This window comes from Podarcis tiliguerta, assembly GCF_965153285.1.
Source record: "Podarcis tiliguerta genome assembly, chromosome: 4".
Lineage (NCBI taxonomy): Eukaryota > Metazoa > Chordata > Lepidosauria > Squamata > Lacertidae > Podarcis > Podarcis tiliguerta.
The window spans coordinates 23,000,498-23,025,246 of record NC_139537.1 but is presented as its reverse complement, the minus strand read 5'-3'; the positions used below and the strand labels follow the sequence as shown (position 1 = coordinate 23,025,246).

At 42.7% G+C, this 24,749-nt stretch overlaps 2 protein-coding genes across 4 annotated transcripts; one reads left to right on the top strand and one right to left on the bottom strand.

Moving 5' to 3' along the window:
• On the top strand, positions 1-12,875 carry SKA3 (spindle and kinetochore associated complex subunit 3). 3 transcript variants are annotated; one of them, XM_083438834.1, is made up of 11 exons: positions 1-88; positions 235-316; positions 3,496-3,612; positions 3,930-3,994; positions 5,063-5,228; positions 7,864-8,206; positions 9,487-9,575; positions 10,892-11,058; positions 11,255-11,467; positions 11,616-11,737; positions 12,636-12,875. In XM_083438834.1, the coding sequence occupies exons 3-11, from the start codon at positions 3,510-3,512 to the stop codon at positions 12,640-12,642; spliced, it is 1,275 nt and encodes a 424-aa protein (XP_083294960.1). In that variant the 5' UTR covers positions 1-88; positions 235-316; positions 3,496-3,509; the 3' UTR covers positions 12,643-12,875. The 3 variants fall into 3 exon arrangements, with proteins under 3 accessions (XP_083294960.1, XP_083294961.1, XP_083294959.1); XM_083438835.1 differs by lacking the exon at positions 235-316; XM_083438833.1 differs by having other exon boundaries at positions 4-316.
• On the bottom strand, positions 10,015-24,672 carry SAP18 (Sin3A associated protein 18). The gene is made up of 4 exons (XM_083438836.1): positions 24,306-24,672; positions 22,906-23,015; positions 16,606-16,728; positions 10,015-14,495 (listed from the first exon to the last, which is right to left on the bottom strand). The coding sequence occupies exons 1-4, from the start codon at positions 24,375-24,377 to the stop codon at positions 14,339-14,341; spliced, it is 462 nt and encodes a 153-aa protein (XP_083294962.1). The 5' UTR covers positions 24,378-24,672; the 3' UTR covers positions 10,015-14,338.
• Positions 24,673-24,749: the final 77 nt, after the last annotated feature.

The following is a 24,749-nucleotide window of genomic DNA, read 5'->3' as shown; positions in this document are numbered from 1 at the left end:
TCTCGCTCGCTTCCCAGCTGACCAATCGCTGAGCTGGCAGATTCAAACGTCGAGGCGGGAGAGGGGTGTGTGGCGTGAGAGAAAAGCGGTAGGGCTTGGAGACAGAGAGAGATTTAAAGGAGCAATTCCACCCCACCCCGTTTGCTGGTCTTCAAAAAGGTCCCTTTCACTGGGCAGGAGTCTGCGCGCGTTTGTTTCTCGCCCCCCTCACCGTTTTATTGTTCCGGCCCGTAGGGAGAGGGGCTGTAAATACGTGTTAGTGAGCGGTCGTGTGGAAGAAGGCAGAGAAGTTGCAGGCTCCCCAAGCGTGGCAACGGTAAGGCTACTTTTTGTCTTCTGCACCTTTTAGGTTTTTCTTTAAAACGTGAGGAGGGCAAGTTTTGGAAAGCCTTAATAGTAGTTGAACAACATCATCAGTTCTTTTTAAGGTAGCATCTTAAAAAGCAGAGACATCACCTTGCTGACAAAGGTCCGTATAGTTAAAGCTGTGGTTTTCCCAGTAGTGATGTATGGAAGTGAGAGCTGGATCATAAAGAAGGCTGATCGCCGAAGAATTGATGCTTTTGAATTATGGTGCTGGAGGAGACTCTTGAGAGTCCCATGGACTGCAAGAAGATCAAACCTCTCCATTCTTAAGGAAATCAGCCCTGAGTGCTCACTTGAAGGACAGATCCTGAAGCTGAGGCTCCAATACTTTGGACACCTCATGAGAAGAGAAGACTCACTGGAAAAGACCCTGATGTTGGGAAAGATGGAGGGCACAAGGAGAAGGGGACGACAGAGGACGAGATGGTTAGACAGTGTTCTCGAAGCCACCAGCATGAGTTTGACCAAACTGTGGGAGGCAGTGGAAGACAGGAGTGCCTGGCGTGCTCTGGTCCATGGGGTCACGAAGAGTCGGACACGACTAAACAACAATTCTCCCAAGGTGGATGTAATGCAGCAATAAAATATACCACTAAGCATTCTAAGGTGTAAAGTGTGGTAATATAGAGTATAGCAACATTAAAATAACAGCAGCATGTAAAACGTTTCTTTTTATATAACTGGAAAGCGTGTTCTTGGATAGTGAGGTTACTAGGGGAGAGTTATCTTCAAACTCCATTAGGAAGCTTCCAAAGCATCTGCCTGGCCCTAGTATGCTGGACTGAAGAGGCCTTGGCTTGATCCACATTTTTAAGGATTTATAAAATGCTTAACGTGAAATATCAAAACAAAATTGCAAAGCATATTAAAAGTCATTCGTGGTAGATTGTATTGGCCATGGGCTAAAGTAATACAAGGCCTGAGTAAAAAGCAGAGGTTTGAGTAGATGTCCAAAGCACAGGGCAATAGGTGCCTGTCTAATCAAGGAGGGGGCAGAATTTAATAATATTTGTACAACCATACTGAAGGCCTTGTCAGTAGCTGCACGCTGAGCACTTCATCTTTTGAGTGTGGAGATACAGCGGTCAAGGTGATCTACAAAAAAGCCTGGACCTGAGTTGTCTAGGACCTTGTAAAAAGTTCAGTCTTGCAGTGCAGTGCCTACTCAGAAGAAAATTGGTTTCAGTGGATCTTACTCTCAGGAAACAGAGGTTCTCAAGGACCACCTCTGCTGGAGGGTAGCAGCACGAGAACGGGTCTTTTCTACTGTGGCTTCCTGCTAGGAAATGCTCTCTCCCTCACCTTCATTAAATATCTTCAGGCACCAGGCATAAACCTTTCTCCATAACCTGGCCTTTGGCTATTGTCTTTTAATTGGACTCAAGGGCATCCTGATCAAATTTGCAGATGACACCAAACTGGGAGGGGTGGCTAACACCCCAGAGGACAGGATCACACTTCAAAACGACCTTGACAGATTAGAGAACTGGGCAAAAACAAACAAGATGAATTTTAACAGGGAGAAATGTAAAGTATTGCACTTGGGCAAAAAAAAAATGAGAGGCACAAATACAAGATGGGTGACACCTGGTTTGAGAGCAGTACATGTGAAAAGGATCTAGGAGTCTTGGTTGACCACAAACTTGACATGAGCCAACAGTGTGACGCGGCAGCTAAAAAAGCCAATGCAATTCTGGGCTGCATCAATAGGAGTATAGTATCTAGATCAAGGGAAGTAATAGTGCCACTGTATTCTGCTCTGGTCAGACCTCACCTGGAGTACTGTGTCCAGTTCTGGGCACCACAGTTCAAGAAGGGCACTGACAAACTGGAATGTGTCCAGAGGAGGGCAACCAAAATGGTCAAAGGCCTGGAAATGATGCCTTATGAGGAACGGCTAAGGGAGCTGGGCATGTTTAGCCTGGAGAAGAGGAGGTTAAGGGGTGATATGATAGCCATGTTCAAATATATAAAAGGATGTCACATAGAGGAGGGAGAAAGGTTGTTTTCTGCTGCTCCAGAGAAGCGGACACGGAGCAATGGATCCAAACTACAAGAAAGAAGATTCCACCTAAACATTAGGAAGAACTTCCTGACAGTAAGAGCTGTTCGACAGTGGAATTTGCTGCCAAGGAGTGTGGTGGAGTCTCCTTCTTTGGAGGTCTTTAAGCAGAGGCTTGACAACCATATGTCAGGAGTGCTCTGATGGTGTTTCCTGCTTGGCAAGGGGTTGGACTCGATGGCCCTTGTGGTCTCTTCCAACTCTATGATTCTATGAATTGTGTTTGTATGTAAAATACATAATATGTATTTTATGTTCTTGTTTTGCATTTTTATGTTGTGAACCGCCCTCTGAAGGGTGGTATTATATTAACTAATAATAAAATATTTGAATCTGTTTGTTTAAATAATCACTGCCATTTATTCTTTATAGAAGGGCTCAAAGTCCTGAGCAAAATTAAAATGCACAGTCCCTGGCCTGAGGCTCACAAATTAGAATGCAGATGTATAGCTTAGATTAGCTACAATATACTATTCCATGCTTTATTCTGTAATAACATCATTTGTATATGGCATAGTAAAAGAGGCATCAAAGCCTGAAACAAAGCACACTAGCAAGCTGTAGCTACAGCTGGTTGCTGTTCTTTGAATTATTCTTTGAATTATTAGGGTGATGGCTTCTCATAAAATTGCAGTGTTCTTTGGTACTTTATTTCAAAGGGAATGGAATTTCACTTCAACTTGAATCCAAAAAATATAATTATCAGTGATAATAACACACACAAACACAAAACTGTGGCATTTCCTATGCACTGAAAAGTCTCAGAAATGTCAGATCTTTGTGGGTGTTGTATCAATGGTAGCTAATGACAACACACAATATCCAGCAGTGTATGTGACACAAATTTATTCTGCTGCAGGTGTTCCTTGGATTAAACTGATTGTGAGGAAAGTCTCTCGCAAAACAACCAAATTTCCCAATGCTGAGCTGTTAAAACTTTGTTTTTATTTATTTATTTATTTTTATTACTCTTCTATGGCTTGTGTTCTGCCTATTTGTTGAAAAGTTGCTCTGTATTCTTTCTGCAAATTATGCCAATAGCAACAAAAACCTGCTGCTTTGTCTAGGGTTTTCCTTCACTATGGACGTCAGCGGCATGTTCTTCAACAAACTGCGAACCTTAGCGGTCATTGTGGAAAAAGAGGCCGAGCAGCTGAAGCAGATTTTTCAGAGTGATGACACAGGTAAGGAAGACCCATGAAACTAAAATAAAAAAATACATGGTATTTTATTATTTATTGTATTTTACATAGTATTCTATGGAATTCAAATTGTAATACAATAAAATATAAGAAATAAAATTGTAATTAAAAATCATACAGCATCTAGCACAGTGCATTGCTACAATGAGGTGGAAAATGGTCCAGCAAGACCATTAGTGATTTTTTCAAATGGTCCGTAGGAAAAATAGTTTGGGAACTGCTGTCCTGCAGAATACCTTAAAGATACTGAATTGTGTTTTCTTTCTAAATCCATTTTCATTTAAAAACATGGCTTGCAGAATTTGAAGAAGATTCACCAATGAGGTACTTACACGAACTGTTCTCTGAAGTCAGAACGCTAAAGGTACTTTTGATCCATTCTCCACAACCCCTGCTCCACCTTTTAAACCTCTTGCTGTAATTTCACTGGTTATGTATTAGGTAGGCCAAGTTCTAATTCACCGAAATTCTAAAGAAAGAGCTAGTCAGCATTGGTTCGAGTCCTACCTGGTACGACTGAAACCAATGGCTTCAAGTTACAAGAAAGGAGATTTCCAGCTATACATCAGGAAGAAGTTTCTGACAGTAAGAGCTGTTTGACAGTGGAAGGGACTGATCTCTCCTTCCTTGGAGGTTTTTAAGCAGAGGCTGGATGGCCATCTGTCATGGAAGCTTTAGTTGAGATTCCTGCATCAGTGGGAGTTGGACTTGATGATCCTTGGAATCCCTTCCAACTCTACAATTCTCTGATTCTATGCACTCTGAAATAAAGGACTAATGTAAGCATGAAGATAAGTCCTGTTTGGTAGTGAATGTTTACATTTCTGCATTTATGAAGTAAGTCACATTAGTAATGAGGGGTAACGTTTGTTTTCTTCCTGTGTGTCAGCTATGATTCTAAATATGCAGGAAAATTAAAATACTTCTGTTAAGCTTGCACCAAATTATCCATCAGTGATATACAATGTTGGCTCTAATCCTCCAAAAGCATGTGGAGGAATACTGTATGTTTCGCTCTACAAGATGCACTTTTTCCCTCCTAAAAAGTATGGAGAAATGTGTGTGCGTCTTATGGAGCGAATGCAGGCTGCACAGCTATCCCAGAAGCCAGAACAGTGAGAGGGATTGCTGCGCAGCGATTCTTCCTGCTGTTCTGGCTTCTGGGATTCAGAATATATTTTTTTCTTGTTTTCCTCTTCCAAAAACTAGGTGTGTCTTATGGTCTGGTGTGTCTTATAGAGCGAAAAATACAGTATATCATTCATATTTTGTAGAAGAATTTTTTCCCTTCGTTTAAAAAAAAAGAACCCTTTGTTGCTGCTTTTCTGTTGGCAATAATAAAAAACTGATGTCATAATCCTGCCATACTGCTTGCTGACCTATACAAACTGTTCAGTATTGTCTAAAGATAAACTCTTTTTTTTAATTGAAGAGTGATGCTGATAATACTCTTTGTAAGAGTTCTTCAGAAAGAGATGCTACATATTATTTCTTGAAAGCCACTAAAGTTTTGATGAAACAAACTTCAACAGATCTTGGGAAAATAAGAGACTTCTTCCAGAAATATGGCTACAAACCCATTGTTGGCGAGGATGCAGGTAACTATGAATATATTCCACATTTCACTTATCGCTGTATGTGCATTTTTAAAATTAAAGAACATATTGGGTGTTTTTACAGAATGCAATAGAAGCTTTCAGCTTGGAAATTACTAATACTTTTGTTGCATACTCACTCACTCCAGTCATTCTCCTTTTTTATTCCAGTGTAAAATGTACTTGGAATCCTTTTAATTAAAAGCTCTGACTTATATAACTGCCATATGCCTATAAGTACTGAAGCTGTGGAAGCTATACAGTGGTGCCTCGCAAGATGAAATTAATTCGTTCCGCGAGTTTTTCCGTTGTGCGAGTTTTTTTGCCTTGCATTTAAACACTAACAACGGCGGGGAGGGGCGGGGAGAAGCAGGACAGCTGCCGCAGCCGGTAGCTCGGACTCACCGCGCGTTGTGGCCACCGTGCGACGCGGCTGCTGGAGGGCGGCGGGGCTCAGGAGCGCGACTCTGGCTGCAACGCTGGCTGCTGGCGGCAACGGCTCTCTGAGGGGAGCGCGCGAGGGCGGTGGGCAGCGGCGCGAGGCACTAACCGTCAGCCGGAAGGTCGGAGGAGCGGGGAAGCGAGCGTGCATGCGTGCAGTGACCGTCGCCATGACAGGAGAGGCAGGGCTGTTTCGTCTAGCGAAGCAAGCCCTTAGGAAAATCCGTCTTGCGAAGCACCTCAGAAAACGAAAAACCCTTTCATCTAGCGGGTTTTTCGTCTTCCGAGGCATTCGTCTTGCGGGGTACCACTGTATTCTTTAATGTAATTCTTTAATATACTTCCGAGGTTTCTGCCCAAGTATCTCTTGCTGTGTTAAGATTTGCGTAATAAACCTTCCCTCCAGTTGCAGATACTGCCCACATTGAATTGCTTTCCGTGGTGTTTGCATTCAAGGGTGCATCCATATTCTGGTGTAGCTAGTCAGGTTTACTTTTCTTTCTTTTTTTAAGCTGCATTCGACTGGTAGAGTTCCTTGTTTCCTAACTATGCTTAGGAGCTCTGGAATCTATTATGTACCTCCCTCACTGCTATTTCTTCCTATTACCCATGAAATTCCACTCCTCTTCTATTGTTTGCTATACCATTATTAAAGGTAAGGGGACCCCTGACCATTAGGTCCAGTCGTGACCAACTCTGGGGTTGCAGCGCTCATCTCGCTTTATTGGCTGAGGGAGCCGGCGTACAGCTTCCAGGTCATGTGGCAAACATGACTAAGCCACTTCTGGTGAACCAGAGCAGCACATGGAAACGCCATTTACCTTCCCAATGGAGCAGTACCTATTTATCTACTTGCACTTTGATGTGCTTTCGAACTGCTAGGTTGGCAGGAGCAGGGACCGAGCAACAGGAGCTCACCCCATTGCAGGGATTCGAGCCACCAACCTTCTGACTGGCAAGTCCTAGGCTCTGTGGTTTAACCCACAGCGCCACCCGTGTCCCCTATACCATTATTAGTATATATCAATCCTCACAATGGTTTATTATTATTATTATTATTATTATGTAGTAACCAGGCTTTATTATAATTTCTTTTATAGTCAGTTTGAACTAGACTTTTAATTGAGTTTGCAAAGCTTGACTAGAAGAGAACAGGGTGGATAAAAATCGATGATTTTCTTTTAAAACATCAGATTTTTAAACTTAAATGCTTTTGGAGAAAAAATCATTCTAAAGATATTTTTCTATTTAAGTTATAATCCAAAGGCTATTCATCAGGAAAAAGGGATTTGTTTTAAGTTTTTCATGTGTGCTAAAACTCAGTCTAAGATTTATTTATTTTTAATTGTTTAACCACATCAGTTAACAAACATGGATACGTATGCTATAATGTTATTGTTTCAGTTAAATAAATTGTTTAAATTGTTATTAAGGAAATGATTATTTTTCTCCTTCCAATAAAGTACAGCAGAAAAGTTGTCAAAATATAAACAGTTAACTTATTAAACCTCACAATAATTTCATAATTATCTGTCTAAGTATTTCTAATAGTATAACCAAATCAGTGATTTTTGATACAACTGTGAAAACTACTCTGAAAATTTATTATTCCAAAAATGAAACCTTCATCTGGTTGTAAATATTACGGTAATACCGGGAAGAATTAGTCTTCTTGTAAAAAAGAAAAAGAAAAAATATTATTTAAATCCGTCTTGCTGACTAGTGATTTAAATCGATTTGATTTAAAACAAATCCACCCTACAAGAGAATCTGCTAAATATCAAACCATGACCCTGTATTAACATAAATTCAGATATTTCACTATACTGTGCTAATACTCCTGATCTCCTGTGATTAGGAGATCAAAAATGTAGAAATGGCTATGAGCAATTCAGTCTTTTTAAAAAGTTGGGGTTTATTATTATTGTTATTTATTTTTTATTAAAGATTTTCTTGTTTTACAAAAGTGTTTGCAATTTCTCTCTTGTATTCCCCCCCCCCATGTAACATTTTTACAAATCAGTTTAATTTGTTGAGACATTGGGAAGAAAAGGGGGAAAGAGGTGGAGGAGGGGAAAGATGGGTGGGGGTGGGGGTGGGCGACGGTGTTACTATTTTACTTAGTATATGTAGGGTTTGGTGTCAGCGTTAAAGGTTGGTTATTTTTGAAACTAAGCAGATTATCTTTTCAATAAAGCAAAACAGGATGAAGCTGAAATTAACCCTGAGTCTACATCTGCTGAAGAAGAGCCCAAAATCCTTGATTTTCCTGAACAATCATCTGCACCTCATGCTCTGCTGCAAATTCCACAGCTTTCAGATTTTGGCCTTTCAAAATATGCTCTCCCAAGTACTTCAGGCATCTTGCATAATCAGCCCACATATGCACAGAAGGAGGAACCGAGAGTGGATTATTCTGAGCGTTTATCACCCAAGGCAGAACAGTTTCGTATCTATGGGTATAAAATGGGTTTGAATGACGATACCACAAGTTTAGTGGTAGATCAAACCATCTTCCTACTCAATCCCAAAAACAGTAGGTAAGTGACATCCTTTGAGAGTTACAAAAATACACAGGTTCTCATTTCTGTCTAATGACACTTTCCATCCTTGAGGTGATCGGCCAGCAAATTTGCAGATTTTGTGTGCGCACAAATATTTAGTGGGAGGAGGGTGAGACTTGCTGCTAACCTCTAATGGCACCATCATTTTAGAGCAGTAGTCTTCAACCTTTTCTGACTCAGAACTGCACCCCCCCTCCCCGTTTTAACCCAAGTATGCACTTGGAGACTCATTTCTTTAAAACCATGTTTATACGGTGCTGGTACTGCTGTTGCGATCTATCTTGAATCAGGCTGCGCCCAAGTAGTGGGTTCTGACCCCCTGAGCTGGAAGACCAATTAACCATTTACTCTTTCTTTGAGATTTTTAAATTCTGCCTTTTGTACAAAACACTTTCAGCTAATGGTTTCCAGTTTAAAAAAAAGAAAATGCACAAAATAACTCCATCCCCTCCCAGATGCCATCAGTAATAACCTAGCGCTGGGGAGAAGAAAAGCAAGCCCCCACCTCCCCATCCAACCTGTGATGGGACTGTGGAAGAGAGTTGAGCTATCAGAAAAGATGGCCGCAAGTGTGGGTGATGGATCTGTGTTGAAGTCATGAAAGAGAGAGAGTAGAGGGCATCTCCTTGAGCCTCCTTAATAAACTGCAGTCTCCCAAATATTTGAGTGCATGTACTTTGTAAAGTGAGGACGCGGGTGGCGCTGTGGGTTAAAGCCTCAGTGCCTAGGGCTTGCCGATCGAAAGGTCGGCGGTTCGAATCCCCGTGGCGGGGTGCGCTCCCGCTGTTCGGTCCCAGCGCCTGCCAACCTAGCAGTTTGAAAGCACTCTCGGGTGCGAGTAGATAAATAGGGACCGCTTACTAGCGGGAAGGTAAACGGCGTATCCGTGTGCGGCTCTGGCTCGCCAGAGCAGCAATGTCACACTGGCCACGTGACCCGGAAGTCTCTGCGGACAGCGCTGGCCCTTGGCCTCTTTGAGTGAGATGGGCGAACAACCCTAGAGTCTGTCAAGACTGGCCCGTACGGGCAGGGGTACCTTTACCTTTACCTTTACTTTGTAAAGTTCCCATCCAAGAGGCTTACGGTCTATAATTCAACACAGGAGGAATGGGATGGAAATGGAGACCGGGGTAAACAGGGAAAATGTGTCTATTTTATTTTACTTGTGCTTAAGTTTGTTCCCCTCTGCCCATTCACAATTACTGAAAAGAGAAGGGAGTTGATATGATGTGACAATATTTTTGTCTTATCCTTAGGCAAGCTAATAATAAACCGAGTGAATCTGCAGTGGAATTGGAATCAAACAAGAACCTAGCCACACCTAAGCAAAAGAACAAATTTTGTGGTAAGCCCTGTGTATTCAAATTGGGCTAGTGACTTCTTTTCCGTAAGGAACCATTCAAATATCCTAGGCTTGTAACTAAAGAGATTCCAGAGTATAAGGTCTGAAGGCATGTGAGGCTGCTACCTAGCTGGCACTTGGCAGATCTCCTGGTAACACGTGTGCCATGGAGGTCTGTGATCTAGAAGAAACGTAATGAAAGTAAAGAGTTCTCCAAAGGGAGCCTGTGGAGGCCTGGTTTCAGGGATATTCCAGGCTCTCTTAATCAGTTTTCTTTAAAAAGAAGTAATAGTCTTTCTTGTGTGAGCCTTTGCTCAGAAGTCAGTCTCATTTTAATAGAGATTATTCCCTAGAAATTGTGTTTAGAATTGCAGCCTAATAAGTAAATCTGTTCTTCCAGTGTTTTGACCAATCGGTACAAAGAAAATAACTGGGAAGCGCATTTATTTAGAAATTGAATAAAAAAATCTTTTTAATTGATATTTCATACAGTTAATAACTTACAACATCTTGGGCTATCCAAATATAGGTTGAAGCTGTTCTGCACCCCCTGCCCTTAAAAAGGTTTATATACTGCCTTTCTGTCTAGAAAAAGGTTCAAGGCAGCTCACAAGTTTCATAAAAAGTCTAAGAAAAACAAAGAACAGGCAGAATGAAAGCTGAAATAAAATCTAGTAAGCAGCTCCAATTTAAAACCAGGAGCAAAACAAAACAATTGCCTATTCAACAAACCTAAAGGCTGCTGGAATGAAAAATGTATTTGACTTCATTTGGGAAGGGGATAGGTTCTGGAGCCTAGAGGCAACCAACCACACGAGATACCACCATCAGTTGAACATCAGATGATGGGACAAGCAGGAGGGTGGCCCTAGTTGATATTGAAGGAGGCGGCAGCCCTTTGGATAATTTGTTCTCAAGGTAGGCACCTTGCTGCCTAAGGTCATATCCAGTACATTGAATTTGGCCTGGAAATGGACCAGAAACCACTGAAGTGGGTATGAATTGAGAGAGTGATGACAATTTATCCTGATAAGGAGTGTCAGAATTTGGGAAAACTTGTTTCTGGCAATCTGATTTCATTATCTGAATGTAAGTGTTCAGAGGCATATATCAAATTCTGCTATGCAGAAAGGCCAAAAGCTTGCATTCACCAGTGATGAAAGTTTCTATTGCATTCAGATATAAATCTCTGGGTCCAGTGAGAACTCTTCATTCATGGAAGTGTGGTCCTCAGTTCTGCATTTTCATCCTTTTACACCTGAATGAATTTGTAGACTCACTATCCATGTGAAATTGCCAATCATATACTGTGCTTTCAGATGACGAATATATCGCTTCACCCGCTGCACCTGAGTTCTGCACACCTGGCTTGAAGATTCCCAGCAGAAAGGATGCCATATCCCCAGAGAGTAATAAATTGGATGCCTCTAATCTTATGACAGAAACGTCTCTTCCAGATACAGAGTCTCTGATAACAAAACCTAAAGTAAGGACTGAGTTTTTATTTTGTAAATGAAATGGGTCTCTTAATGGGACTTCTGCACCATGCTTGTACTCATAGGAAAAGCTTTTAACAATGAAGATCTTCAGAGGATGTCAACTGCGTGATTTTTAAAATAAAAAATAGTCCTTGTATTTCATTATCTGAACATTACAATTCTTTGGGTTTTTTTTCCTTACAGCAGACATGTGTCCCAAATAATACAGCTGTTGGATACGGCACTGTTCCACCTGTCCCTCATTCAGACAAGTATCTGGAGTGTCTTGAACCACCTTCAGCAGTACTGGATAGGCTTGAAGAACTGCCTCCTCCAGAAATATCAGATTACAGTAGCCTGTTCAGTTCCCCTCCTCCTCCTCCTGAAATAACCGTGATTCCAAGGCAGATTTCTCAGGTGAACAAGTTAAACCTTCCTGCTGCTAATGCAGATTTTGACATTTTTGCCAGCAAATTGTTTTCCTTATGCATGGAAAGTATAAAACTTGGAAAGGTCCACGCTTCTCCAACATCATCTACTTAATTATTATTATTTTTTGTTACAGATCCTGTCAAAATACAATCCAAAGGTAGACGCATACAGATCACTGGAAAAGGGGACTCGTGTAGGAATTGCTACACAGTTTGAAAAACAGCCTGTTCTTGATACTGGGAACAAAGAAAACAGGTGAGATTTGAGCATGAGGTATTCCACACACACCTGTCTGGCTTTTCCAGACACTCGGTGGAAGTAGCATTGTACTATGTGCAGGCATATGAGGCACTCGCTGCCCCTTGCAAAGGTCTGGAATTAGTAGGTAGATTTGTGGCATGACCCCTACTCATCCCTGCCTCTTGCTGTATATGTGGGTTTCAACCCAGCCACAATTCCAACCCACCACATGGCACCAATGAAAGCTAGCTGCCTGGGAACTCTCCTGCAGCCAGTCATAGTTCTTGGAAACACTGTGTGGATACGGAGCTACTGCCAATACCTTGTTGAAGTTTTAAGATTCAGTATATATTAAGAATAGCTCTGGATCAGGCCAGCGGCCTGTCTAGCCCAGCATCCTGTTCCCACAGTGGTAAACCAGATGCCTATGGGGAAGCCCAAAAGCAGGATTTGAGCAGAACAGCACTCTTCTGACTTGAGATTCCTGGCTGCTGGCATTCAGAGGCAAACTGCGGCTGACACTGGAAGTAGAACATAGCCACTGAGAGCCTTATCAGTGTTTAATAGAAAGGAGGACAGACTGAAAGGTGGGATTGGGCTAATTGAAAATCCCATTACTCAAATCAGCTCTCGTTGCCTGGGCATGACCCAGGTTTATTGGAGGAAAAGGTGAACAGGAGTTCAAAGACTGGTAAAGAAGGAATGCAATGTGTTTCCACTTTCAGACTTAGCAGTTCAATACAAGAGTGAATTTTTAGACATTTAAAAAACAAAACGAAAAACAAGATGGCTGTCCTTTAGTCAAGACCCCTATGAAATTAATACAAATGGGCATGTTTCAATGGAAGTCACTTGAACATAGGGCCAATATTATAATTTAACTGCTTTGTTTGTTTTTTGATTACATTTGCAGAAAGTAATATGGATGAAGGCTATGACTTGGCTTTTTAGAGGCTGCTATAATGAAGATTGTCCAGCAAACTCCATGGGAAAATATCAGAATATTTATTTCTAACCATTTGGCAACCAGTTTAACTAAAACTATAGTCTCTTCTTTCATTTCCCCAGAGACCCCCAAATACATTATGAAAACCTGTATCTCCATGCTAATGGAAGTTAGGACTGCATTTATTAAATATTTGTTTAAATTCTGCTTGTGAGCTGATACGTAAGGATTGTAGAATGCTCTTAAACTAATTTGATCTTTGAATCCACCCTCCCCCTGCCCGCAAATTTTCTGCATATTTTTAGGACTGCGGGAGTTGCCATTGTGGTTTTTTTAATTTGATTTTTTTTAATTAAAAAAAGTTAGATGAAACATTCAGGATTGTAAGTGTTCATACTTAACCATGGTCTGTTACCATGTTTCAACATAGTATTAAGAAGGCATCCACATATGTGCTGTAGAGGGGACCCTGGAGCAGATTTGAGAGGCTGCAGAAGTCCCACTGTACAATACCCCATATTTTTGTTATGGGCAAAACCCCCCACTAACGTTCCAACTAAAGCAATCCTGTTCTATCATGATTGAGAATGTTTTCAATTTTATAGCAAGCAATTCCTGAGAGAATCGCATCTTCAGTCTACAGCATGTGATGTAATGTCTAGACAAAAGGGCAGGTGGGCAAGCAAGCAACAGGAAAACTTCCAGCTTTTGTTTTTGATAGCAACTGCTATCATTGTCATGAAACACATTTTACAAAGCTATGTCACTGCTTTTATTTTTACAAGTTTTAAAAAATAAAATTATTTAACAAGGACTTCATTATATCAAGACAGTCATACAGCTGTGGAAACCTTGCCTGTGGAAGATTTTTTAGAACTTCCCATTTTCAAGGATGTAACTTCCAGTTCAAGCAACAATTGCATTTTAAATTGGGAATACGTTAAGTGGTTCAAATCCTTTCGTAGTCAAATACAGTCAAAACCAGAAGCAAAAATAGTAGCCCTCCTGGTCGCACTTACACATCAGTGAATAAAATAGGGTGTAATATTACAGGTGTTAAGCTGCCATGATTTCCTTCTATTATGACCAATTTCAGGATGCTTTTCAACAAACCTTGACACTTCTGTCCATCTGATAGTGTAAGTCCTACTACAGCTGTATTAGGGTGAATATGCAATTATTGAGCACAGATGTTGTGCTCACCGCATTGGCAATCCCATCATCTACACCCAGTACTTTGTACCTGGGAAAATGCAGCTCTCCCAGATTGCATTGTAGACTCTGATTTCTGACAAAATAGGTACTTTATGGATGTTCAAAAAGATGTTTCTTAAAAGGCAATCTTACAGTGCACTTATGAAATACCTCTCATTTAATCTTTCCACACTATAGGTTGGCCTTAGAATATATACGGTTTCAAATACCTCAAGACTGCTTGTGGTGTTTTAGCCAAACATTACACACTTTAAGAAACACTGCAGTGTCTGGTTTTCAGCTATTCAGAAAACGAAAACCTAGCAGGGAGCAACCTTCTAAAAATATACAGTAACATAATTTCAGTATTTCTACAACTTAACAGGTTTTCTAGTATTTTCACTTTGCATTAAAAAAAACAAGCCGTTTGTAATCTGTATGACCATGTAGTGTGGTCATTAGAAGAAAGCAAAATATTAATAAGGTCTCATGCGACCTGATGGAGGTGGTGCTCGATTTGGGGGAGTAATTGCTATGTCCAGGTAATCCCCTATCTGGAACTTCTGAGACTGCAGAGTCATGGAATCATCTGTGCCCTTTCTGCCTGACATTGTACTGCCAATCTCTTTCACCCTGCAAAAAGAAATTAAGGACAAAATAAGAACATGAGCCATATCTTTGTTCCACCTAGTCAAGTACTGTCTCCTGTGATCAGCAGCAGTGGGTTTGGTAGCTTTAAATTAGAGACACTCAGAAAAGTGCAGATATAAAGTACAAGTAACTGCCAACTTACATGGGGATAAAACCAAAACCACATATAGTCAACACACTGCGTGCAATTTGGGGGGGGGGGGTTTGAATTTCCAAAGGTTTTCTTTTCCTGGATATCCACCCTGTTTTTACACACCCCTTTTTGAAAATTCTACGCACATAAAGATAATTTATTATTTATACCCCGCCCATCTGGCTGGGTTTCCCCAGCCACTCTGGGCGGCTTCCAACTGAATATTAAAAACAATACAGCATTAGACATTAAAAACATCCCTAAAGAGGGCTGCCTTCAGTTGTCTTTTAAAAGTAAAATAGTTGTTTATTGCCTTGACATCTGCTGGGAGGGCGTTCCACAGGGAAGGCGCCACTACCGAGAAGGCCCTCTGCCTGGTTCCCTGTAACCTTACTTCTCGCAATGAGAGAACCGCCAGAAGGCCCTCGGCGCTGGATCTCAGTGTCTGGGCTGAACAATGGGGGTGGAGACGCTCCTTCAGGTATACAGGACCGAGGCAGTTTATGGCTTTAAAGGTCAGCACCAACACTTTGAATTGTGCTCGGAAACGTACCGGGAGCCAATGCAGATCTCTCAGAACCGCTGTTATGTGGTCCTGGCGACCACTCCCAGTCACCAGTCTAGCTGCCACATTCTGGATTAATTGCAGTTTCCGGGTCACCTTCAAAGGTATCCCCACGTAGAGCGCATTGTAGTAGTCCAAGCGGGAGATAACCAGAGCATGCACCACTCTGGTGAGACAGTCCGTGGGCAGGTAGGGTCTTAGCCTGCGTACCAGGTGGAGCTGGTAGACAGCTGCCCTGGACACAGAATTAACCTGTGCCTCCATGGACAACTGTGAGTCCAAAATGACTCCCAGGCTGCGCACCTGGTCCTTCAGGGGCAGTTACCCCATTCAGGACCAGGGAATCCCCCACACCCGCCCGCCCCCTGTCCCCCAAAAACAGTACTTCTGTTTTGTCAGGATTCAACCTCAATCTGTTAGCCGCAATCCATCCTCCAACCGCCTCCAGGCACTCACAAAGGACCTTCACTGCCTTCACTGGTTCTGATTTAAAGGAGAGGTAGAGCTGGGTGTCATCTGCATACTGATGAACACCCAGCCCAAACCCCCTGATGATCTCTCCCAGCGGCTTCATATAGATATTAAAAAGCATGGGGGAGAGGACGGAACCCTGAGGCACCCCACAAATGAGAGCCCAGGGGTCTGAACACTCATCCCCCAACACCACTTTCTGGACACGGCCCAGGAGAAAGGAGCAGAACTACTGTATAACAGTGCCCCCAGCTCCCAGCCCCTCAAGACGGTCCAGAAGGATGTTATGGTCGATGGTGTCAAAGGCCACTAAGAGATCCAGCAGAACTAGGAAACAGCTCTCACCTTTGTCCCTAGCCCGCCGGAGATCATCAACCAGCGCGACCAAGGCAGTTTCAGTCCCATGATGAGGCCTGAATCCCGATTGGAAGGGATCCAAATGGTCTGCATCCTCCAGGCGTGCTTGGAGTTGTTCGGCAACCACTCGCTCAATCACCTTGCCCAAGAATGGTAAATTTGAGACTGGGCGATAGTTAGCCAAATTGGCTGGGTCTAAAGATGTTTTTTTAAGAAGCAGTTTAATGACCGCCTCTTTCAGCGGGTCTGGGAAGGCTCCCTCACAGAGGGAAGCATTCACCACCCCACAGAGCCCATTGCCCAGCCCTTCCCAGCTCGCTTTTATCAGCCAGGATGGGCAAGGATCAAGGAGACATGTGGTCGGTTTCACTTGTACAAGCAGCTTGTCCACATCCTCGGAGGTAACAGATTGGAATTGATCCCACATAACAGGACTAGACAGAACTCTAGCACTCTCCCGCCCTGGCCCTGCTCCCATGGTGTATTATAATTCCTATGAAGAATTTCATTAGAACTTTTCAGATTTTGCTACAATTTGCATCTACTGACTCCATTGACTATTTTACCTGTAACCAGGCCTTTTAAGATCTGTGAAGACTATTGCAAAGTTAAAATGTGTGCCCTTTTTCCTTGCTTCCGGGTAGACTTCTTTCACTAAACTTGTCAGTTCTTTTAGAGTTGCATCCATCCTGGAAGAAAAGCAGCATTTTAAGTCATATAGTATCCCTAGATTTTAACATTGTGATATTAAGTCAAAACTCTTAAGAGGTCAGTGAACTGCATCAAGAACTACATCTCATTTTAGAGATTTTAGAACAAAGGATTAGTCTGAGTTTATTTTATATAGGACAAAGAACTATTAGACTATGGCTATGCCATAACCTAAAATCTAGAATGACTATCTTGTTGTTCAACTGCTCTTTGTCGATTTGCAGAACACTCATGCAGAAATCAACAGCATTAGGAGCAAGAAACATAACTGTAATTTTGCATCTCGGTCACATTCCAATTTGGACCAGGGCATTTGCTGGGTGAGAAGTGCCGTATGAGACACTCCTCCTGACCCAGCAAGCACTCTGGGCTAAAAAATAGGCTGCATCGCATTCACAAAGGTGCTGTAGATACAAGCTTCCTCTTCTCATTCAACAGATGGCCCATAAGGAATGGGAGGACAACCAAAAGACCTTAGTCATTGTTCCACAGGAAAAAAGCAGTACTGGGAAGTTTATCTCCCAACTGGCTGGTACAGTGGTACCTCGGGATGTGAACGGGATCCGTTCCGGAGCCCCGTTCGCATCCTGAACAGAATGTATGACGCAACTGTTCAGTTTCTGTTAACTGATTCTCATGGAAACTTACAGATTCTGGCTTCACACAATTAACTCAAGGCAGTGTCAATTTACTCTTGGCAGAAAGCCAAGGTCTGCTTGACCTAGAAACTACTGACTCTGATTGGTTAACGACCAGCACTCAACTCTGTTATCTGGGAATGCTAGCACAGTTTGTGTTAGGTGTGGTAGGAGTAGGAGTGCTGTGTATGGTTGAGAGAGAGAGAGAAAGAAAGGATTTATTTTGCTTTATTTTGTATGCAGAAACTCTGCTGTTTTCTTTTCCCTTTTTAATAAATCCTGTAAAAGTTATTCTGAGTCTAGCTGACTAGTCATTTCCACCTCAACTAGCTTCTTCGCTGTGCAGGAAAACTCTGCTACGTTTGGGCTAAAGCCATTAGAGCTATGCCTGACACTTCAAAGTTCCATGAGGTTATGGGTATTGTGCTGCCAGCCTGAGTTGTGGTGGTGTCAGCATCAACGGTGTTGGTTCCAGTAGTTCCAGAAGTTGTTGTTCCTGTTGGTGCAGCAGATGGACACTGGCTGGTTCCTGACTGTTGTGAGCTGGTGACGCAGTGGACACAAGGACAACAGACGCAGCGTGTGAATGCTGGTTGCTGTGGTTCCTGTTTTCTCTCTCGGTGGTCGTGAGTAGCTGGTTCCGGGTTCCAGGGACATCGCTCTCAAGATGGCCTCACAACCAGTTCAGATGGCTTTTGAGCGTCTGAATGACTCCAATTACTTGCTGTGGTCGGAACGCATGCAGGCAGTGCTGCAGAGGGATCGTCTCTGGCAGGTGGTGAGTAAGTTTCCTGCAAAGCCTGATGATGAAGACCTCGATAAAGACCAAAGAGCAAGGGCCACAATTGTCTTGGGGCTGGAAGATTCCCAGTTGCCGTATGTGAGGGGAATCAAGACAGCTAGAGGTGTGTGGCAAGCACTTAAAGAACCCCATGTGCGTGAGACAGCGGTTTCCAAGCTGTCCATTCGCAAGGCATTGTACAAGGCAATGTTACAGCCTGGGGTTACAATGCAGGAACACCTACACAGTTTACAGTTAAAGTTTGTTGCGCTACAGGAAAGAGACTGTGCGTTAGACCAGCAGGAGAAGGTGGCTATTATTTTGAGTTCTCTCCCGGAAAGCTGGGATAATTTAGTTTTGTCTCTAGAAGGTTTACAGGAGCGTGATTTATCAGTCAGTTATGTCACTGGGCGTTTGATTGAAGAATGGCAGAAGAGGCAAGAAAGGTCGTTTGCTGCAGAGGCTTCTACAGGCGGGCGGTTTGGAAGGAGTTCTCATGCCGTGCCAGAGGTGACGCAAAAGCAGCGTACCGGTGAGGAGTCAGCGTTTGCTGTTAGGCGTTGTTTCCGATGTGGGTCTTCAGCGCATCTAAAACGACAATGTCCGGAGTTGGTCAAGTCTCAGTGGCCGGTGCAGGAGCAGAGACGAGATCAGCAGCAGCAGCAACGTAAAAAGAAATTCTTCAAACGAAAACAGTCGGCTCAGCTGGTGACCGCAGAGGTCAAGATTGCTGATGAGAAACAAGCTGTCTGGGTGGTCGATTCGGGAGCATCTCGGCACATCGTGAATTCAGATGAATTGTTTGTTTCCAAGAACTCAGCACAGCGTAGCCAGGTGGCTCTAGCAGACGGAAGTACTTCCGAAGTGATTTCGGGGGGTGCAGTTTTTGTTCCTTGTCTTCGTGAATGCCTGCAAAATGTACTTTGTGTGCCTTCATTAAGGAGCAATCTGATGTCTGTGGATTGTTTGCTAAAAGCTGGGTTTAAAGTGTATTTTGAAGGGGACAGTTGCATTATTAAGAAGGCTGGTGAGATTTTAGGCACTGCTAAGTCAGAGGGAGGCTTGTTTTGGCTTAAAGCAGGATCTCAAGTTGCAGCAGTAGTCAGTAAATCTCAGCCTGCAGTGAATAACAAAGCTATACATGACAACTGTGTGCACTTATTGCATAGGAAAATGGGGCATGCTTGCTGGAAAAGTGTACTAAAAATGTCTGAATTGGCTGATGGGGGTGATTTAAAGAGTTGTAACAAGTACCTTGATTGTAATGTTTGTAAAAAGGTTAAAACCCACAGAGTCTCTTACCCCAGAAGTGACAGAGTTAGTGAGTCACCGCTACAGCTGGTTCACATGGACGTAATTGGTCCATTTCCTGTAAGCAGGGGTGGATCGCGTTTTTCATTAACAATTGTGGATGACGCCACGCGTTACTCTTGGGTTTTTCCCATGAAGAATAAGGGTGACGTGTTCACTAAGTTTAAAGGCTGGGTGGCATCTGTGGAAAGATTTCTGTCCACTAAACTCAAAAGGATTCAGACGGACAGAGGTGGCGAATTTATGTCAAATGCTTTTAGAGATTGGTTACAAAAGCGTGGCATTGGGCATAGAAAAACGAACGCCTTTTCCCCAGAGGAGAATGGCGTTGCAGAGCGAAAAAACAGATCTTTACAAGATATGATGTTTGCCATGCTTGATGATGCTGATTTGCCCATGTCTTATTGGGGGGAGAGCATGCTCACCGCGTGTTATCTCCAAAATAGGCTCTTTCATCAAACAATAGGTACAACTCCGTACTTTAAATTGTTTAACAAAAAACCCAAAATTGACCATTTGCATGTGTTTGGATCAAAAGCCTGGGTATTAATTCCAAAACAAATGAGAAAGAAGGGAGATCCTAAGACCAAACAGTTAGTGTTTGTGGGTTATCAGGAGCTGGGAAAAGGTTTCCGCTTTGCTGAAGGGACAAATGGCATTGTGATCTCCAGGAATGCCAGTTTTTGTGAACATAGTGGCTGGGAGAGACTACATGCCAATACTGAGGTTTGGTTTGAACCTTCTCAGGAGCTTCATGACTCTGAAGGTAAACTTAGAGAATCAGAGTCTGAGGGGGAGGAAAGTTCAGATAAGAGCTCTCAAGAAAGTGGAATTAGCCAGAGACCAGTTGCTAAGCAACAAAAGAGAGGTCGTAGTTCTGAGGAGGAAAGTGGGTCAGAAGAAAGATTTTCTCCCAGAAGATCTAAAAGACAAAACAAAGGAGTGCCTCCGGTGCGTTTTTCTCCGGATACTGCAAATGTGTTTAGTGTAATTGCAGAGCCCAAGAGTTTTCAGGAGGTGTTAAAGTTACCAAAAGAGGAGGCAGAGCTCTGGAAACAGGCAATGGAGGAAGAGATGTCCTCTCTGAATGAGCACAAGGTCTTTACACCAGTAGCAGCGCCTGAGGGGGCAAAGATTGTAGGCTGCAGGTGGGTGTACAAACTTAAACCTCTGGTGACAGGAAAGTACAAATACAAAGCTCGTTTAGTGGCTCAAGGATACTCTCAGAGGCCTGGAAAAGATTATGACGAGATTTTTTCCCCTACTGCTAAGGCGGAAAGTGTAAGGCTGATTCTAACGCTTGGAGCAAAGAGAAAACTCCTGTTAAACCATTTTGATATCCAGACTGCATATTTACATGCATCAATATCAGAAGACCTGTATCTAGCCGAACCGCCTGGTTATGAGACAGGTTCCAATAGAGTGTTGAAATTAAACAAAGCTCTATATGGTCTCAAACAGGCTGCAAGATCTTGGAACAAATGTTTCCATGAGGCCTTAGTGTCATTTGGTTTCAAGCAAAGTACAGCTGACAATTGCGTTTATGTACGAGGTACAGGCAGTGATCAAGAGTTTTGTCTGATTTATGTAGATGATGTATTGTATGCTTGCAAAACTGATAAACAAACTAAAAGGTTTGCCAAGCAATTGTCCAGTAAATTCAAAATGAAAGACTTAGGCCCGGTTAGGACATATCTAGGGTTGGAAGTGTGCTGGGCCCAAGATGGCAGCTGCCTAATTAGTCAGCAGAACAAAGTTAAACAACTACTGACTACATACAGGATGCAGGATTGCAAAGGGGCAGTGGTGCCTATGGATCCAGGTTTCATAAAAACACTTCACATAGATGAGAGTCCTGAATTTGAACATCCTGATGTATATCATTCTGTAATTGGAAGTTTATTGTATCTAGCACAGTGGTCCAGACCTGATATTAGCTACGCAGTAGGCATATTAAGTAGATTGGTCTCAAAACCCACACTAAATGCCTGGAAAGGGGTAAAACAAGTTCTGAGATACCTCAAACAGACAATTGGCTATATGTTACAATTAAATTCTTCAGAGGATGAAATGTTGACCTGCTATTGTGATAGTGACTGGGGAAATTTGCCAGATAGAAAATCTGTCACAGGACTAGTCATAATGGTCGGTGGAGCTTTAATTAGCTGGCGGTCACGCAAGCAAGACATTGTAAGTGTGTCATCAACGGAATCAGAGTACGCCGCATTGAGTGAATTGTGCAACGAGGTGATTTATTTCAAGCATTTGTTAGCAGATTTAAATGTAAATTGTGGAGAACCAGTACGAGTTTACATTGATAATCAGGCTTGTATAACCTTAAGTAAAACAGAGGGTTTCAAATCACGTTCCAAACATATCTCTGTAAAATACCAAAATGTGCGTTGCTGTGTACAAGACAATATAATCACATGTACTTATGTATCAAGTGAAGAAAATGTAGCAGATGTATTAACTAAACCATTGGCAAAGATAAAGAACAAGCAAATGTGCAAGAGTTTAGGTTTGCTGGAAAAATAATCTCCTACATAGGTGTTATTTGATGTTAATTGTCCAGCAGAATCTGTGAGGGGGTGTTCAGTTTCTGTTAATTGATTCTCATGGAAACTTACAGATTCTGGCTTCACACAATTAACTCAAGGCAGTGTCAATTTACTCTTGGCAGAAAGCCAAGGTCTGCTTGACCTAGAAACTACTGACTCTGATTGGTTAACGACCAGCACTCAACTCTGTTATCTGGGAATGCTAGCACAGTTTGTGTTAGGTGTGGTAGGAGTAGGAGTGCTGTGTATGGTTGAGAGAGAGAGAGAAAGAAAGGATTTATTTTGCTTTATTTTGTATGCAGAAACTCTGCTGTTTTCTTTTCCCTTTTTAATAAATCCTGTAAAAGTTATTCTGAGTCTAGCTGACTAGTCATTTCCACCTCAACTAGCTTCTTCGCTGTGCAGGAAAACTCTGCTACGTTTGGGCTAAAGCCATTAGAGCTATGCCTGACACTTCAAAGTTCCATGAGCAACAGCGCGTGCCGCGTTTTGCCGCTTCCGCGCATGGCGTCATTTTGAGTATCTGCGCATGCGTGAGCAGCAAAACCCAGAAGTAATGTGTTCCGTTACTTCCGGGTTGCCACGTAGCACAACTCGAACGCGCTCAACCCAAAGCACATTCAACTGGGATGCAATCCACAAGTGCTCTACTCCAGACTGTCTAAAAGAAGAGGTGGCAGAGATTCTGGGCCTTCAATATCTGAGGCAAAAATATCAAAGCTTCACCAGTTCATGTTTGGCCTTTCATCTAGCAATGAAAAAAACAGCCTCTGTCCAGTGGAGGGGTGTGTGGAAACCCACCTTCAGTTACCACACCAAAATTGCTACAAGTGGAGAAGTGCAGCTCAGACTGCTGCCACTCACCAGGTATAGATCTGCAGTTCACTGGAAGGTACGTTTCCACGGGCAAACTCATCCATTCGGTGATGGCGCCCATTATTGGTGGTGAAGACCCTCAGAAGGAGGGGGCAGGTCTGTAAGGCAAAGAAGAGACCATTCACTTGCTGCAAAGCAAGCAATGAATGACAACAAAGTCAACTAACCTACATCACATACAAGAATGGTTTTGTTTTCAACCTACAATTTTATACAACACTTTTAAATTATTTCTTATGACCAAGTCCTAAATGTACCGTAATGGGGAAAAGACTATCCTTTAATCAATACTTGGCAGCTAAAATTATCAAGGGGGGGGGGATTCAAGACCTAAGATTAAATTTGAGATTGTTAAGTACTCTTAAAAAATATTTTCTAACATTTAATTGCATGTTTTCTTTTAATTTTCATAACAAAAATCTAACACCTTATATACATTAAAGTGGAACAGGGATCTGTTTAATCTATGATAAACCATTCTGAGGGATTTTTTTTACAATGAAGAAGTGTATAAATTTTATAAATAAATAACAAAAGTGGCCCTTTCTGTAACGTTTGTTGTTATTTATTTCATAAACTTTATACACCATTTGACTAAGAAACCTCAAGGCACTTAAGTGGAACCTTTTTTAAATCTAGAGGTACTTGGAATTTTCTTCATATGTAACGGACTTGTGCTTGGGCTACAAAACACTGTAGGGTATAATTACAAAGTTTAGCAAAATCTGTGGCTAAATAAAGGTTGAGACTTTAGCTAATTAAATTAACTGCTCAAAAGATGCTCCAATCAATTCACCTGCATAATATGTGAGTCGTTATTTTATGTCAATTCTCTTATAGTGTAATAGGCAGTGCTGCTGTTTTATGTCTTGATATTTCTTATTTACATTGTCCTCTGCATGTGTACATCTTCTGTACTCTCATTCCTTATATACTTTTATTACTGTTTTGTATCTACATATTAAAAAAAAGAAAAGCTATTGCATTTTAGCCCTTTCCCATTAGACATAATATCCCATGAATATAAAAGCAAGCCAAAGTGGAAAAACTGAAGTTTGCTATTGGAAGCCTTTTCGGGGGGGGGGGGGGGAGACCGCTTGTGTAGACACACCCCTCCCCACTTTTTCTAACACCACTTAGACAACTTATCTAAACGAGCGTATCTTCAGCCATAAAATAGGACACACACACACAATTAAACGGTATGGTTGAGAGAAAGGCACCTCTTAGTTCACCAATGCTAAACACTTAACGTCTGAGCTGGCCATCACGAAGAGTCTCCCAACAGGTGAACCAGCCCTCCCTGTGAAACATACACGCTGCTGCAAACGCGGGCGTGTAACGTGTGAAAGCACCCTCCCGCCTCTTCCCCCAGCTCCTCCCCACACCTTCTCACGATCGATAGGCTTCTCGGGCTCCTTCTTAATCTCCTCCTGAGTAACGCGAGACTCCACCGCCATCTTGCTGTCTGGTCGGACCGACCTCCGTCGAAGCTACCCAGCGAAGCGAAAGGGGAGAAGCGGCAGCCAAGGCTCCGGTTCCAACCCACAAGCCGCACCTTCCTCCCCGCCGCAAGTTCTCCCCCACCCCAAGAGCACGGGCGTCCTCTCTACCCGCCTCTTCAGGCTCCGCTGAAGCAAGATGGCGGCGCCCACGGGCGTCAAGCTTGCTTTTGGAACCGCGGCGGCGGCGGCGGCCCAAGTTCTCGCGAGGTCTAAGAAACAAAACGTTGGGCTTCAGAGGCGAAGCTTCTTCGAAGTGGCCAATAAGGATTCGCTCCGCTATGGAGGCGCGTATCCTGGGCGGAGATTGGGGCGCGCGGGGCTGGGGGC

Bases quoted from the DNA above. Each gene is read 5' to 3' on its own strand.
- SKA3 (XM_083438835.1), top strand. From the start codon at position 3,510: ATGGACGTCAGCGGCATGTTCTTCAACAAACTGCGAACCTTAGCGGTC. The intron at 3,613-3,929 runs GTAAGGAAGACC...CATGGCTTGCAG, and splicing joins TTTTCAGAGTGATGACACAG to AATTTGAAGAAGATTCACCA. The intron at 11,468-11,615 runs GTGAACAAGTTA...TTTTTGTTACAG, and splicing joins TTCCAAGGCAGATTTCTCAG to ATCCTGTCAAAATACAATCC.
- SAP18 (XM_083438836.1), bottom strand. From the start codon at position 24,377: ATGGCGGTGGAGTCTCGCGTTACTCAGGAGGAGATTAAGAAGGAGCCC. The intron at 16,729-22,905 runs GTGAGTGGCAGC...CTTTTCTTCCAG, and splicing joins GAACTGCAGATCTATACCTG to GATGGATGCAACTCTAAAAG. The intron at 14,496-16,605 runs GTAAAATAGTCA...TTCTTTTTGCAG, and splicing joins CTTAAAAGGCCTGGTTACAG to GGTGAAAGAGATTGGCAGTA.